Below are 15,816 nucleotides of genomic sequence, written 5' to 3'. Positions count from 1 at the left end.
ATTCCCAAATCCCCCTTCTCTTCAATCCAACGTCCTTCACAGTTATCCTTAAATAAATTTATCATTTTTGGCGGTCATACTAACCCCCAAATACCTCTCTTTCTCAACCAATGTTAGTCCTGTCTCCTCCTGAAACTCTGTCAAGCTTTCTTTTCCCAATTCAGGTAGGGCTCTGGTCCTCAAATTCATCTGTTTTTCTTTAAGTTCAATCATAACAAATGTCAGCTTATGTTCATCAAGTTGCCTTTGTATGGATGGGACTCTCTCTCTCTCCAGTTGTATTGCTTTACATTCAGCAGCAAGGGCTTTCTCCCTGGCTTCATCCGCAGTTTGCCGTATCAAAGTAGATTCCTGTATCAATTTCTGGATGGTTTCTGTATTGGTATTCACCTTTTGTCCCAGATTATTTATACTTTCTGCAATTGAGTCGATTTTAATATTTGCAGCATCCACTTTCGCATTTATCACATCTGTTTTCTTGTGAAACTATTCCAGCGAATTGTTTATTTTCACTAATGCGACCACTAAGGCCTCTTCTGTCGACATTCCGTCTGTTTTTTCCTTTCCATTTGCCATAACACTTAAGAGATTCCGTGGAAGAAGCAGACGATTCGAAGCACCGCGCCGCTCACCCCACGTCGCTCCGGATCCCCGAAACCGGGTTTCCCCACGAGTAGGGGAGGCGCAAAAGGTGCCCGCCGAATCCCACGCTCACAGGCTTCTCCCGCCTGTGATTTTTACGGGTCTCCGCCTTCACCGTGGCGGTACAGACCCAAATTCCCACGGGGCGAATTCCTCCCGATCAGAGGAATTCCGCCATTACCGGAGGCACCAACCCGGAGGTCTCCTTCATATATCCTCTCAAGGGTTTTGTTTTGTTTGTTTTTTAAAAACCAATAATGCAGCATTTTGGAAGTTGATTTGGGAACTCACCCACCTCGTTCTTAATTTTTTTTTCAAAAGTGGTTGTCAAAGTTGGAAGGAGGGTTCAATTAAGTGTATGCCACAAGACATGGCTTCTGGTTCATGCAAATGATTGGAAAGCTGCTTTTTCTGTTCCCCTGTTCCGTGGAATGTCATTGTTGTTGGGATGCAATAGGTGCCCACTGGAAACAACGGAAGACACCTCTTTCCCAGCTGGATGTATAGCTGTCTTTTATCTCTGTAACATTTGCAATAAATATCAATGTGAGGAAAGGCTTCTGTAGCGTCTTGTTCCGGGTTGCAGCCCGGGATGGATATATTTTAGAATGATCATAGCTCCTTTACCACAGAAAAGTAGCACATCAGGAAAAAAGATTTAGCAAAGCCCTATCCTTGAGGCACTGGAGTATTTCAGGCAGGGAGCCTTTCAGTTTGGAAATCAACGTAAATGTAACACACACCTTTCCCCAGGTACAGTGAAGTAGTACAGTCCAGAATTCTACCCCATTAGTCTGTCACCCAAGTCTTCTTCATACATTACAATAAGTGGGATTGTGGCTGCTGACCTCTCTTTGTCTTCCTATGCATGTCCAGCATAATTTCTAGGAAAAACCCACCATCATGGGGTAACCAACATGGTACCCTTCAGATGCTGTGAGCCATGGCCTATACTTGGGAGAGATGGAAGTTGTAGTCCATCTGGAGGCACCATGTTGGCTACGCCTGACATACACCATAAAACATATGGGACTCAGCTATACAGCTGCAAATGAAACATTTTAAGTGTGTTGTAAAGTGCATTATGCAAATGTGATGTTAGATGGTGATGGTGAGCTATGGCAAATTCGATAAAGGGGCATGATAGGAAGAACAAGGAAAGTGGGTACCACCCTTCCCCCCCCTCCTTACGCACATTCATCATAATGTGTGAAGAAGGCTCTAAGTATTGTGTAGAAATGGGTGGCGGCATACCGTCTTTGTCAGGACAGAACATGTTCTCAATTTATTTCTGAAGTGATCAGTCTGATAATCTGAAGAACTCGCTTCCACATATCTGGGATGACAGAAGCATAAATCAGCTCTTGTGTTCCCAGTCTCAAGATGAGCAGCAGTTCATTATAATTCTGGACTGCATCTTTAGCACTTAGAAAAAGCCGTTGGGATATGAGAATCAATACCAGGCCACCCTTTAAACCCTCCATAGGCAGTACATCCCAGATTTGTTACAGCAGGGTTAGGCAACCTAAGGCCCGCGAGCCGGATGCGACCCAATCACCTTCTCAGTCTGGCCTGCGGACAGTCTGGGAATCAGCGTGTTTTTACATGAGTAGAATGTGTCCTTTTATTTCAAATGCATCCCTGGCTTATTTGTGGGGCCCGCCTGTTGTCTTTACATGAATAGAATGTGTGCTTTTATTTGAAATGCATCTCTGGGTTATTTGTGGGGCATAGGAATTCATTCATTTCCCCCTAAAAAATATAGTCCGGCCCGCCACATGGTCTGAGGGATAGTGGACCGGCCCCCTGCTGAAAAAGGTTGCTGACCCCTGTGTTACAGGATGACATCTATCCCATCTCAACATACAATATGTGTGTATAAAGATCTGCCTCATTACTACTGTGAGGCTTGACATGTGTGTCCCAAGTTGTGCTGCAGTTGGAGACCTTTGGATAGGGAACAAATATTATGCCAGTGGCAGTAGGCAGGGCCCTGCGAGGTGGATCTGGACTGCACTGGCCTCCCAATGCTCAAGTCGCTCTTGGTTACCAACGGGGGGGCGGCGAGGTGCTGGAGAAGTAGGCATGGTGCACATGCAGCAGCGGGAGAAACCTGATTGGTTCCATCACGGCTGTGGCCCCACTGCCCCACCCTCTCCCTCCCAGTAACTGGCAGCAACCCAAGCACTGGGAAACCCAGGAAGCACTGCAGCCCAACCCCAATCTGCCAAGTACCTCCTACATTTTCTCTCAGTAGAGGGTGAAGCCATTTGGAGTAACAGCATTGACCTCTGCCTGAATCCTTGGGCAGCCACTGCCAAGTAGCGTAGGCAGTTCTGAGCTCAGTGTATTGTTTGGTCTAACTCAGTTTCCCATCTCCAGACAGCTGCCACTCCAGATACTTACAAGGAAAACATTCAGCAGAACTCTTAATAGGCATGTAAGGACAAAAGAAGTAATTATAATTTAACAGTTTTCATGTTATTCTATTTTATTAAAGCAACTAGAAAAAAAATATTATGATGGGAAGATCTCACACGGGTGAAGGGAAGCAGTGTGGAGGAGGGGAGGGTTAGGTTGAATTTGGGAAATAAAATAATATATGGGACAGCAAAGGATATAATAGATTCTTATAGAATAGTAATATATTGTAACCAGAATAGAAGTTCAAAAGGGGAAGTAAATGTATTTTTAGTATTTTCATTATTGTAATAGTTATTATTTCTTATCGGTAGAAGGCAATGCTAATTTAGGCTTCTTCGTTTTGCTGTCTGTATAATTTTCTTAAGTCAAAAAAACACACGAGACTATTCAGAAAATTATAGATGCAGGTTTATTGAGCATAGAAGCTGCAGCCAACAGGCAGCCAAGGAGCCATCAGCCGACAATGCCCACTTTGCAGCACCGGGCAGAAGTCCAGTCAATGTTGGCACACTGGCAGTGGCAGACAGTATCATCACGAATATCCCAGGAACCACAACCCATTCCACAGGCACATCCAGTGGCCTTGTGACCTGAGAGTGGAAAAGAAAAGTTAGAGAGACAGGCAGCAGAGCGTTGAATCACCATGGGATGGAGGGAGCATACAACTCCCTTGTTACAATAGCTCCACTGGTCTGTTGCCGAGTCCAATTCACAGGAGAGGGCCTTCTCGGTGGCTGCTCCCAAACTTTGGAAATCCCTCCCTAGAGAAGTTAGACTGGGTCCCTCCTTGTTGTCCTTCCACCAGCGAGTAAAGATGCAAGTGCATGCTGTGCTAATGATCCAGCTAAGCAACCCAACCAGCTGCCTCCAGCTCTGAGCTTATATTTTATACTGACTACACAAAGGAAGCAGAGATTTGTGGAAATGTGTTTTGCGTCTACCCAGAGAGGGAGTTCAGTTCTTGCCCTTCTGGCCACCATGAGCCCACTTCTAATTTCCTCCCAATCTGTTCTCCTCTCCCAGCAAAGTGTCTCACCTGAAGGGCAGTGGGCATCAGCAGCACGTGCAAATGCATCTGTGCAAACCAGCTGGCTCTTCAATAGGACAGAGGACACTGCAAGAAGAGTCATGAGAGTTCAGGTTATACTACATGACATCCTTGCTCAAATAGAAAATGCTTTCTTTGTTCCTCCTGCTCTTTAAACAGTTACAATAGGGAAATCAATCTGAAGCTGTGACCACAACACACATTTAAAGCACATTTGTCCCCAAAAGAATCCTTGGAACTGTAATTTGTTAAGGGTGCTGGGAGTTGTAGTTCTGTGAGAGGTAAACTAGAGTTCCTGGGATACTGGGAGGAGGATGTTTTAAATGCATTGTGTGTGTGTGTGTGTGTGTGTGCACATTCAACCACACATTTAACCACAATAGAAATCCCCCTCAAGTTTATAGGTGTTATGCCTCTCCAGGCCACAAAAGTCCCATTCTCCCATGGGATTATTTCTGACAGCAGGTCAGGCCAGGGGCTACACTGAAGAGGACAAATGCAACAATGATTGAACACGTTCATGTTTGGGTTGTAGGTGTCATATTCCACTTGCCTTTCTGAGGTCTCATGTACATGGAAGGCATGGAAATAAGGTGGGAACTTACACGACAGGCAGAGAAGAGTGGCTTGTCAGACCCATAGTTAAAAACACTGCCCTAATACCAGCCCAAAATTCAAGACTGGTTCCCATGTTATATATATCACATGACTCTTTTTTGATTTCTTGTACAAGCTATATATCAGTAGAACCTGAAGATGTTCATGTTAACAAACTTTAATCTAGCAAAAACAAAAAACATATAAGGACTTTTCTGGTATGAGTAATCGGATTATGGTTCAGGGTAAAACTTTGGTGATAACCCTGGGTTCCCAGATCTTCAAAAGAAGTCCTATGACTTTTAATTTGAAACAGGCAGTCCTGGATGAAACTGGGAATCTTAGAATGACAATGGGGCACAGAGCTTCAAACATCATAAAGGGGCCTGGATCCCTATCCAAATACCTTTGGAATCAACTGCTTCCTGGATCTTCTGGTTAATCTGACTCTCTGGAATACATGGATAACCACAGGACTGCTGATCACTTGCATATTTTGCAGGAATCAACACAGCTAAGAGAACAAAAACGATCAGTTTCATCATGACGGTGCAGAACTTCCTACAGAAGGGGGGAGGGGAGAGCAGTTATTTCAATGCATGAATCTCAGCTAAAGCATCCATGACAAACGGGCCATGCCCCCAGTAGGGCAGGCGCTCTCCCGCAACCTGTTCACACTCACTCTTACAACCACTTCTGCAACCTATGGCTACATGTCATCACCACTTCCACTTACGGCCATGGGTCTCTCAGAGTCACTAGGGACAAGACGGAAGTCCTTTGTGAAATGCTACACTGGAGAATCCCCAAGGAGGGGCCTGAAACCCTGAACTTTCTGGTGGCAGCAAGGAACCTCTACATATGGACAGAGCCGTAGCTAGGTGATCTTGCGCCCCTGGCAGAACCATCCAGATTGCACTCCCTAGCCATGGACAAATTAGCTCTTCTTTCTGCCTCTCCTCCAACCCCAACGCCTCCACCCATTCAATTCACTCTCTATTAAAAACCTTTTCTTATGAGGCAATAATTGATATTTTTATTTATAGATGTATTTTTGGACATATTTAAAGCCGATTTTGCACACACCCCTCTCCTGCGCCCTTGGCAGGGGCCCACCTTGCCACCCCCCTAGATATGGCCATGCATATGGATGAAAAAACTGAAATGAAATCCAAATACATTATTAACCTAGGTTATACATATGACCCGGGACGCATGTGGCGCTGTGGGTTAAACCACAGAGCCTAGGACTTGCTGATCAGAAGGTTGGCGGTTCAAATCCCCGTGTCGGGGTGAGCTCCCGTTGCTTGGTCCCAGCTCCTGCCAACCTAGCAGTTTGAAAGCACGTCAAAGTGCAAGTAGATAAATAGGTACCACTCTGGTGGGAAAGTAAACAGCATTTCTGTGCACTGCTCTGGTTTGCCAGAAGCGGCTTAGTCATGCTGGCCACATGACCCGGAAGCTGTACGCCGGCTCCCTCGGCCAATAAAGCGAGATGAGCGGCGCAACCCCAGAGTCGGTCACGACTGAACCTAATGGTCAGGGGTCCCTTTACCTTTATGCATATGACCCATGTGGTATGAGGTTGGACTACCCCACAAGGCACGAGCTTGCAGCTTAGAGGTGCTCCCTAATCTGGTGCTGCCTCTTAATGCTCAAGTGGGAAGGGTGGCTGTCTACCTTTCTTAGCTGCCTCATAAAACAACCATGTCTTTTCCTGCAGAAGGCAGTCCTAAGCCACAGAAATTCATGCATCTAGACTGGCTGTTGAAACATGAGCAATTTGTACCTATTCTTAAAAAGTCTGAAAAGCTCCAAGCCTCCATCCTTTAATGCAATTGCCAGGTTGTTGTATGGAGGTGACCAGATAGAGCAGGCACCCCCAAACTCAGCCCTCCAACTGTTTTGGGACTACAATTACCATCATCCAGTGGGTGTAGTGAGAGCCAGTGTGTTGTAGTGGTTAAGAGTGGTGGACTCATAATCTGGTGAACCGGGTTCGATTTCCCACTCCTCCACATGCAGCTGCTGGGGAACCGTGGGCTACTCACACTTCCCTGAAGTCTCTCAGCCTCACCTCACAGAGTGTTTGTTGTGGGGGAGGAAGGGAAAGGAGAATGTTAGCCACTTTGAGACTCCTTAGGGTAGTGATAAAACGGGATATCATATCCAAACTCTTCATCATCATCATCATCCCTGACCATTGGTCCTGCTAGCTAGGGATGATGGGAGTTGTAGTCCCAAAACAGCTGGAGGGCTGAGTTTGGGGATGCCTGAGACAGAGCTATTGGGCCGTGCTCACATAAGTAATTTCATCACTCAGAAGCATCTCTCTAAACCTAGCAACCAATATGGCACACCGCATATGCTGACATCGCTGGGGCCTGCCTACGATTATTCCCTCCCCCCCCCTTTACCTTGTCAAAAAGCACATACCTTGAGGAACTCAAATTTCTTTCGAGAAGTTGCATTCACTGAGCAAACTGCTCCCCTTTAAATACAGCAGGGTTGCAAAAGCTCTCATCCAACTTTCAGAACATTTTACTCACTTGCCTAGTTGCACACGCGCACCCTGTCCAAAACAGGAACACCCCCGGAAGACCCCTTTGCACAGCGTGCTCACAACATTTCCATGTTTAGGTCACAGAGCAGGCAGTAAAGGCGCTGGGGCATACTTGTTGTCCAAAGCTCTTGGTGGGGCAACTCTACTACAGTAAAGTAATTTGGCAACTGGAGATTAGGACATTCCAGCGGTTTCCCCCTGGGCCTACTGCTTTTGTGATCCAGCATAAAAAGGACAGCCTTGTTACTCAATACAGGTTTGCAAACAATGAGAGCACAGTTCATCTTTCATGCAAAACAACAGAAGCCATGCAAACAGCTTTCAGGAAACCAGAGTTTGAAGAAAGTTCTAAGTGTTTACAGAGATGTTTTACAAAAGCAGACCTCCAAGTGTCCCTATTTTCCAGGGACGTCCCAGATTTACAGAAGCTGTCCCAGTTACAATACCAGAATTTTCATTGGACAAATGTTGGAGGGTATGGAGTTATCCAACACTGAGTCACCTGAAGGCAGCCCTATATAGGGAAGTTTTTAATGTTTAATGTTTTATTATTTTTTATATATGTTGGAAGCTGCCCAGAGTAGCAACTCATTCAGATGGGTTGGGTATAAATAGCAAAATTCTTATTCTTATGAAATAGGATGTCCCTGTTTGTTCCTTATACACTGTAAAGCAGAAAAAAATAAAACAAAGCATACAATAAAATGATTTAAAAAGTCAACAATCAACCCAGCGGTAGATCAAAACCAGCCATAAAATCCAAAGACAGACACAAATTAAAACCCGGAAACTAATGCAACAAAATCCGGCCCAGCTACAATAGCTAAAAACTAGTCAAATTGTCATATTTCTGCCAAGAGTATAATCAAATCAAATTTAGGGTGTGAGGAGACTAGCGTGTGATGAAGGACTCTGCTGAAGAAGAAGGAGAAGAGGAGGAGGAGTTTGAATTTGATATCCCGCTTTATCACTACCCTAAGGATGCCCTGGGAACGCGGGTGGCGCTGTGGGTTAAACCACAGAGCCTAGGGCTTGCTGATCAGAAGGTTGGCGGTTCGAATCCCCACAACGGGGTGAGCTCCCGTTGCTCGGTCCCAGCTCCTGCCAACCTAGCAGTTCGAAAGCACATCAAAGTGCAAATAGATAAATAGGTACCGCTCTGACGGGAAGGTAAACGGCGTTTCCGTGTGCTGCTCTGGTTCACCAGAAGCGGCTTAGTCATGCTGGCCACATGGCCCGGAAGCTGTCTGCGGACAAACGCCGGCTCCCTCGGCCAATAAAGCGAGATGAGCGCCGCAACCCCAGAGTCAGTCACGACTGGACCTAATGGTCAGGGTTCCCTTTACCTTTACCTTTAAGGATACCCTAAGGAGTCTCAAAGCGGCTAAGATTCTCCTTTCCCTTCCTCCCCCACAACAAACACTCTGTGAGGTCAGTGGGGCTGAGAGACTTCAAAGAAGTGTGACTAGCCCAAGGTCACCCAGCAGCTGCATGTGGAGGAGCGGGGAATCGAACCCGGTTCACCAGATTATGAGACAACCGCTTTTAACCACTGCACCACACTGGCTCCTCTACCATTCATCTACCATTCTAATCAGATTTTGTGCACAGAATAAGGAATGCAGCTTCTTATCGTACACCTCCAGCAGCAAAATGCCTTGGGCTGCTCCTGACTCCCTGTGTTTGTGGTGTTTCTTTTAAATTATTGCTCCAGGTGCACCCAAACTCAGCACTAAAAATGAGCTGTATGCGTCTTTCTTTCCCTTCTAAGCCTGGTCTTTCTGTGATCTTAAAAAGAGGAAGGTAGGGGCTTCCAGAGGACTCTGCCGCCTTTCCTCTAAAGCCAGATATCACTGTAATATTAAAGTGGGGGAGAGTCACGAATGCTCTCAGAAGCTTTGGGAGGTTTCCTCCTCCCTCTTTAAGACTGCAGTGAGATTGGGAGTAAAAGAAACTCTCAGAGGCTTCTCCCTGTCTTCCCTTTTAAGCCTGATCTCACTTAAGCGAAAGGGAGCGAAAGGGATTTTGACATTGCGATTGCTCCTCTAATAATTATTAAATTATTAGATTATCAGGAAAGAAAATATGACATTCCTAAAAATAAGTTTAAATGGCACACATGACAACATCTTTCTGCTATGGAAGTTGCGCCATTGTTGGGTTACACTGGTCACGAGAAATGTTGCATGTACAACACATTTCACCATATTTTTATAATGCTAAGGACCTTAACAAAGAAAATAAAGTTAAAACATATCCATTTTTATTTTCATTTGTTATGGGGGGGATATGTGCTTTTGTGACTAATGTAACACTCAACCATTGTAAGTTTGCCATAAGCTCATCTGATTTTGTTCCTAACGTAACATAGTATTGTCCTGCCTTTTCACCAAATGAGAAAGCTAAACTATCAATACAATAATCAATACAATTAACCTATTACCTATTTTCTTGAAGAGGTCTTTACCTGAACTTTAGGGGAAGAAAACAGAGAAAATCCGAGCCATCTTGCACGTCATGCTTCTTGTTGCTTTACTCAGATGTAAAGTGCCCTTTTGAAAAACTGTTTGCCAGATCAAGAAGCTTTTGAAGATTATCTTTAAAATGATATAGAACACCTTAACTATATATGAAAATGAAAAATGAGTTGACATTTTCATGGAGTTACCTCGCTCTTTTAGATTTAAGGTGTGTATGCTGTGTGATTTGCTGCCTGCTTATATTGTAACTTTGCTGTTTGAAAGTGGCATCCATATACCCTGTCATTTTCATTTCATGTAATAAACCAAGCGTTGTTTATTCCTTTGGCGTATGAGCCTCTTGGGGCATAAGGTTGAGGCTAAAAACACATTCATAATGGATGAGTCTTTTAAATCCAGTAAAAGATCCTAAAGTTCTTGGGAATGTGCATAGGAATACAGGTGAGTGCTGGGTTCAGATGCACAACTTGTAAAGGTAAACATAAAGGACCCCTGGACAGTTAAGTCCATTCAAAGGCGACGATAGGGTTGTGGTGCTCTTCTCGCTTTTCAGGCCGAGGGAGCCGGTGTTCATCCACAGACAGCTTTCTGGGTCATGTGGCCAGCATGACTAAACCGCTTCTGGCGCAACGAAACACCATGATGGAAACCAGAGTGCATGGAAACACCATTTACCTTCCCGCCACAGTGGTACCTATTTATCTACTTGTACTGGCTTGCTTTCAAACTGCTAGGTTGGCAGGCGTTGGGACAGAGCAACAGGAGCTCACCCCGTCGTGGGGATTAGAAACGCTGACCTTTGGATTGGCAAGTCCAAGAGGCCCAGTTGTTTAGACCACAGCGCCACCCGCTTCCTTGTAGTACCCTCTGCTTGCCCCCTGTTCTACATGGCAGAAGCCGTGTAAGCACTGCCACCTCACCCCACTCTGTGTCAGCAAGTTACTGCCTTTCTAATGTCTTTCTTCCTTCCCATATATAGTATGTACTTTGGTACTGAAAAAGTAGAATTGTGCGATTCCACAATGCAAGCGTGATGCAGCAGGCACAAACAGAAGAGAGTCAAAGCCTCTTAGGAGTCTTGATGTCCTGAGCACAAGAGGACAAACAGCTGGTAGTTTAATTCTCTATTGACAAAATAAAAAACTACAGCCTCCGCATCCTCCAGCTCTGGCTAGTGCCTCGTGGAAGGCACAAAACCATATAAATAGCTCCCCCTTTACCCTGGATGAAGCTCTGGCGCCACTACCTCTTCCAGCCACTACAGGGAGCCCTGCTAGTCCTTGACATTTGAGTGGCAGCATCGACCATACTGACTCCGCAATCTGCCGTGCAAAGGCAGGTGGATGCCCAGTGGTTACAGCACCTGCATTTTAAGCAGAAGGTTCCAGGTTCGATCTCAAGCACCTGCAGGAATTAGATGGACAAGACTCCCTGCTTGAAACCCTGGAGAGCCACTGCCAGCCAACGTAGACGAGCTTGATGGACTCTTGGTAATTCTGAGTAAAGGCAGCAGCTTCATCTGTTCCCAGTTTCTCATCTCTGGGCAGCTGCCACTCCAGATACATTCAAAGAAAATAATTGAGCATGAGAAAATTAAACATGCATGTTTATTGAGCATAGAAGCTGGAGTCAACAGGGAGCTGGGGAGATATCAGCCAACAATGGCCACTTTACAGCAGCGGGCAGCAGTCCAGTCAATTCTGGCACACTGGCAGTGGCAGGCAGTATCAGCACGGATATCCCAGGAACCACAAGCCATTCCACAAGCACATCCAGTGGCCAGGTACCCTGGGAGTGGAAGAGAGAAGTTAGAGAAACAGGCAGGGGAGCACTTTAATCCCCGTGATGTGGAGGATATCCACCTGATCAGACACCATCACAGTTGAGGTGCAAGTGCTCAGTGTGGGATATTGCAGTCAAATATAACTCTCAAGCTTCAGGGGTTAAGACCACAAAATTGTATTCCCAGACTCAGGTCACACCAGCTCACCTCCGGTGAAAAAGAAAGTGAAACTTCCTTTGTTTACTCTCTTCCACAATGTGAAGCCAACCAGGCAACATATCTAGGCTTTTTTTTTTTTTGTATTTTGTAACCTAAGAATTTTCTGCCTGTGCCTTTCCTACTGCTGCATGAAATAGTTCATGAATAAGACCTTTGGAGTTTGTAAGTAAAATATGGAAGTGGACTAAACAGGAAATTAGAAGGTCTATATTCCTAACACTTCACTGTTGCTGCACATTTTGTGTCTTTTAAACTCTGCTGGGGCTCTCTTACTGGAGCGTGTTTAGCCCCGCACTTTGGATCTAGGGATCATTTATTAATTACCTCACATCTTTTATTAATTAACCCACATGGGTGATCGATATTTATCTCCCACCCAACATATGGCACTGCAGTGCTAATAATCCAGCTAAGCAACCCAACCAGCTTCCCCCAGCTATGAGCTTATATTTTATACTCATGTCTACAGAGTTCCATGGAAATGAGTTCTCTTCTTGCTCCCTTGGCCTCAGTCTTTCTGCTCTAGATTTTCTCCCAGTCTGTTCTCTCCCAGCAAGATGTCTCACCTGAAGGGCAGAAAGCATCAGCACCAGGTGCAGATGTGCTTGTGCAAGTCAGCTGAGCCTTCGCGAGGATTGAGGACACTGCAAGAAGAGACAGGAGGATCAGAGTTACACTGAATCAAATAGAAAACTTGGTTAATAGTGCAATTTAGACAGTTACAGGAAACAGAGGCTTCATTCTGAGGCTATGTACACACCATACATTTAATGCATATTTGCCCATAAAAGAATCCTTGGAACTGGAGTTTGTTAAGAGTGCTGGGAACTGTAGCTCTGTGAGATGTAAACTACAAGTCCCAGGATTCTTTGGGATGGGGAATGTGATTTAAATGTATGGTATGGGTATATAGCACAAAACGGAAATCTCACTCAAGCTTCTGTGAGTTATGCCTCTCCAGGCCACAAAAATCTCATTTTGCTGTGGAATTATCTCTGACAAATAGCCGACATTCTCCCTCTTTTTAAGTTCAGAACAGAGCTTCTCTCAGAGTGCTGGTAGTTGCATACGTGCTTTTCTCTCTGTCTGTGTGCCTCTGCAGTTCCTGGGTGGTAAACTGGTTTACCTAGGAGAGTCACTGGAAAGTTGGGTGGAGGTGGATCCTTGCTTTTGCTCCCCTAGCTAAAGCTGCACTTCTAACGCCATTAACTTGGGAGTTGGTTCCATTGGATTTACTTCTAAATAGAGAATTTACTTCCAAATCCTAATAGTTAGGATTGCACTGTGAGTTGCTGACTTTCCCAATCCAAAATGGTGTTGTTCTTTAAAAAACAAAGCTGCAACCTTAACTCCATTCACCTTGGGAGTAAACACAACTGAATTCAATACAACTAACTTCTGAGTAGACATGTTTAGTCTTAACTGTAAGCTGCCCAGTTAAAAATGGTGGTGTTCTAGTTCCTTCACAGAGCTACTATGTCTAGAGTGGTTTAACAATCAATCCTTCTTCCCAGCAACAGTTTGGTGATCCACAGCCCAGAGTTCCCATATCTTGGATGCAGACCTAGAAGAAACTGGGAATCATAGAATGACAATAGGGCCCAGAGTTTCCAGCATCATAAAGGGCACTCAGATCCAAATACCTTTGGAATCGACTGCTGCCTGGACCTTCTCATTAATCAGACTCTCGATAACACATGTCTGAGCACTTGCGTACTTTGCAGGAATCAATGCAGCAAAGAACAGGAATATGGCGAATGTCATCATGCTGTTGCAGAACATCCTGCAGAGATTAAAAAGTGCAGCCGCCTTGTCAGGAATCGCAGAATCCAGAGGGCAAGGATTACAAGTAGAAATAGAATCATAAGAAGACACAGGAGCAATATATTTGTTTGGACCAACTGAAGATCCCAGTTTGAGGCCATGAGGCCTTTTTTCATATTACAAAGGCCACAAGGGCAGAAGCCTCACTGTAGCCAATCACATACAGGAAATATGAGACCTCCAGGATTCTTGGTACTTCCAAAGATTGGAAGGTAGGGGCACTGCTTGTCTTGTCTTTATTAGGACTTCCTGTGCCTGTCCTCTGTGCTCGGTGAGCTGCAATACGGTGGGCTCTGTCAGCAAACTGTCTGATGACTGAAAGGTAGGTTTCCTTTAAAAAAAATCTCAACATCTAGAGTCATTGCATCATAGAATTATAGAGTTGGAAGGGACTACCACAACAATCATCTATTTAGTTAAACCCCCTGCAATGCTGGAATCTTTTGTTCAGTGTTGTATATAGCTAGTGTGAGATGAGGTAGAAACCCACCTTCCCACCTTAAGATACCAGTTGGCAGTTTGGAGTGCTCTGTAATGTGCTCTTGATGCAAAAATGGCAAGGGTGCCGTACTTTTCTTCAGCTGCCTGGTACAACTTCCTGGAGAAGACAGGCGTAGTCACACTGTAATTCATGCACTAATAGCCTCCAGAATGCACCTATTGAAGCAGTGAGACTGCTCCTAAATGGAGTCTGAAAACTTCCATTGGTTTGTATTGCTGCTGCCGGGTTGTTGTCTGTGGTTAGCTGGATAGAGGCTATTATGAAGAGGTGGTTTAACTTTCAAGTTTCACAGAACCCTTCCTCAAGCACTCTCTGTCTCTGACTCTGTCTCTGGGAGATATATATATGGGGAAAGCAGAGGGGAAAGTGGGTGGGTGGGAAGATGGAAAGATGTTACTGGTAGAGAACACGGGAGGAATTCATGGTGAGCTCCAGCACTTCTTTTTCTAGAAAAAGAGCACTGTGGATCATCATCACCATCATGAGAATACTACTACTACTACTACTAATAATAATAATAATAATAATAATTCTATGCCACCCATCTTACAGGGTTGCCCCACCTACTCTGGGTGGCTGCCAACAGAAAATTAAAAACACAATAAACATCAAACATTAAAAACTTCCAGGGGCGCCGACTTATAAAAAATATTGGGGGAGCCCGCGAAAGCTCATGAATAATAAATAAGCTCATGAATATGCAGATAAAGTGGCGCCGCCTCCTCGTGAGCGAATAGGGGAGAGCGTGCTGCGCCTATTAATCAGCTCCGAAGGAAATTGGGTGGAGCTTTTGCTCGGGAGGGAGGGCAGGAGGCAGGCAGGCAGCCCGACCCTGTGCATTTTGGGCTGGGGGAGGGGCGGCAGTGGCGCTCTGCTGGAGGGGCGCCCGAGATTATTGGGGGGGCGGAGCCCCCCCAAACAAACTTTTGAGGGGGCTCGGGCCCCCTCAGGCCCCATGGAGTCGGCGCCTATGAAAACTTCCCTCAGTTCTGAGTAAAAATGCTTAGTATCCCCAGGTAAGGCTACTCAGTCTTTACCCAGTTACCTGGGAGTAAGCTCCATTGAAAACAGTGGGACTGACTTCTGAGTAGACAATGTAAGGCTTCATTTATAATAAAGGAATAAACACTCCCTTTGTTTCCCAAGAAATGGCTGGCTGGCAGCTTCATCTGGTGCAGGTATTTTATTTTCCGTATAAATAGGATTCTGTTTTTGCTCCTACACACACACACACCACATTTAATTGTTCTCCAAAACATGGAGGGGAGGAAAAAGGAAAACCAGGACATTCTGTGATCAAATCAGAAATTGGGATGACTTCTATAATTCTGGGACTGTCTCTGGAAAATTGGGACACTTGGAAGGTATGCAATTGGAACCTGCAGCAGAGTCAAAAGATACCGGTACTTCTTTCAGTGCTCTCAAAATGTGACCTCTACTGAGGATTCAATAGGAAATTCATTGATTGGGTCCACTAGAGATAAGCTATTAATCAATCAGTCATTTATGAGCAAGAGTTAACAATATATATTATAAAGCATTAATGTTTGACAATCTTCTGTTGAGAGCCTTACTTAGACTATGTACTCAGAAGATACAAAATCCCACCTACCATACATAATACCTTGTCAAATACCCTTACCTTGTCAGAAAGCACATACCTTCAAAAACATGAATTTCTTTCAAGAAGTTTCATTCACTGAGCAAACTGCTCCCTTTAAATACAGCTGAGCT

At 44.9% G+C, this 15,816-nt stretch overlaps 1 protein-coding gene and 1 long non-coding RNA gene across 4 annotated transcripts; both read right to left on the bottom strand.

Annotated features, from left to right (window-relative positions):
• Positions 1–3,456: 3,456 nt before the first annotated feature.
• On the bottom strand, positions 3,457–15,804 carry LOC309526337 (resistin-like). 3 transcript variants are annotated; one of them, XM_082212270.1, is made up of 5 exons: positions 15,725–15,756; positions 14,071–14,178; positions 13,400–13,539; positions 12,323–12,400; positions 3,457–3,656 (listed from the first exon to the last, which is right to left on the bottom strand). In XM_082212270.1, the coding sequence occupies exons 1-5, from the start codon at positions 15,739–15,741 to the stop codon at positions 3,520–3,522; spliced, it is 480 nt and encodes a 159-aa protein (XP_082068396.1). In that variant the 5' UTR covers positions 15,742–15,756; the 3' UTR covers positions 3,457–3,519. The 3 variants fall into 3 exon arrangements, with proteins under 3 accessions (XP_082068396.1, XP_082068395.1, XP_082068397.1); XM_082212269.1 differs by lacking the exon at positions 3,457–3,656 and adding an exon at positions 11,344–11,542; XM_082212271.1 differs by lacking the exons at positions 3,457–3,656; positions 14,071–14,178 and adding an exon at positions 11,344–11,542 and having other exon boundaries at positions 15,725–15,804.
• Positions 4,101–7,239, bottom strand: LOC309527624. Its single transcript, XR_014217268.1, has 3 exons — positions 7,148–7,239; positions 5,118–5,272; positions 4,101–4,180 (listed from the first exon to the last, which is right to left on the bottom strand). It is a non-coding gene; the product is annotated as an uncharacterized lncRNA (long non-coding RNA).
• Positions 15,805–15,816: the final 12 nt, after the last annotated feature.

Source organism: Podarcis vaucheri (genome assembly GCF_965113315.1).
Source record: "Podarcis vaucheri genome assembly, chromosome: 2".
Classification (NCBI taxonomy): domain Eukaryota; kingdom Metazoa; phylum Chordata; class Lepidosauria; order Squamata; family Lacertidae; genus Podarcis; species Podarcis vaucheri.
The sequence above is the reverse complement of the archived record's forward strand: the minus strand, read 5'-3'. Positions and strand labels throughout refer to the sequence as shown.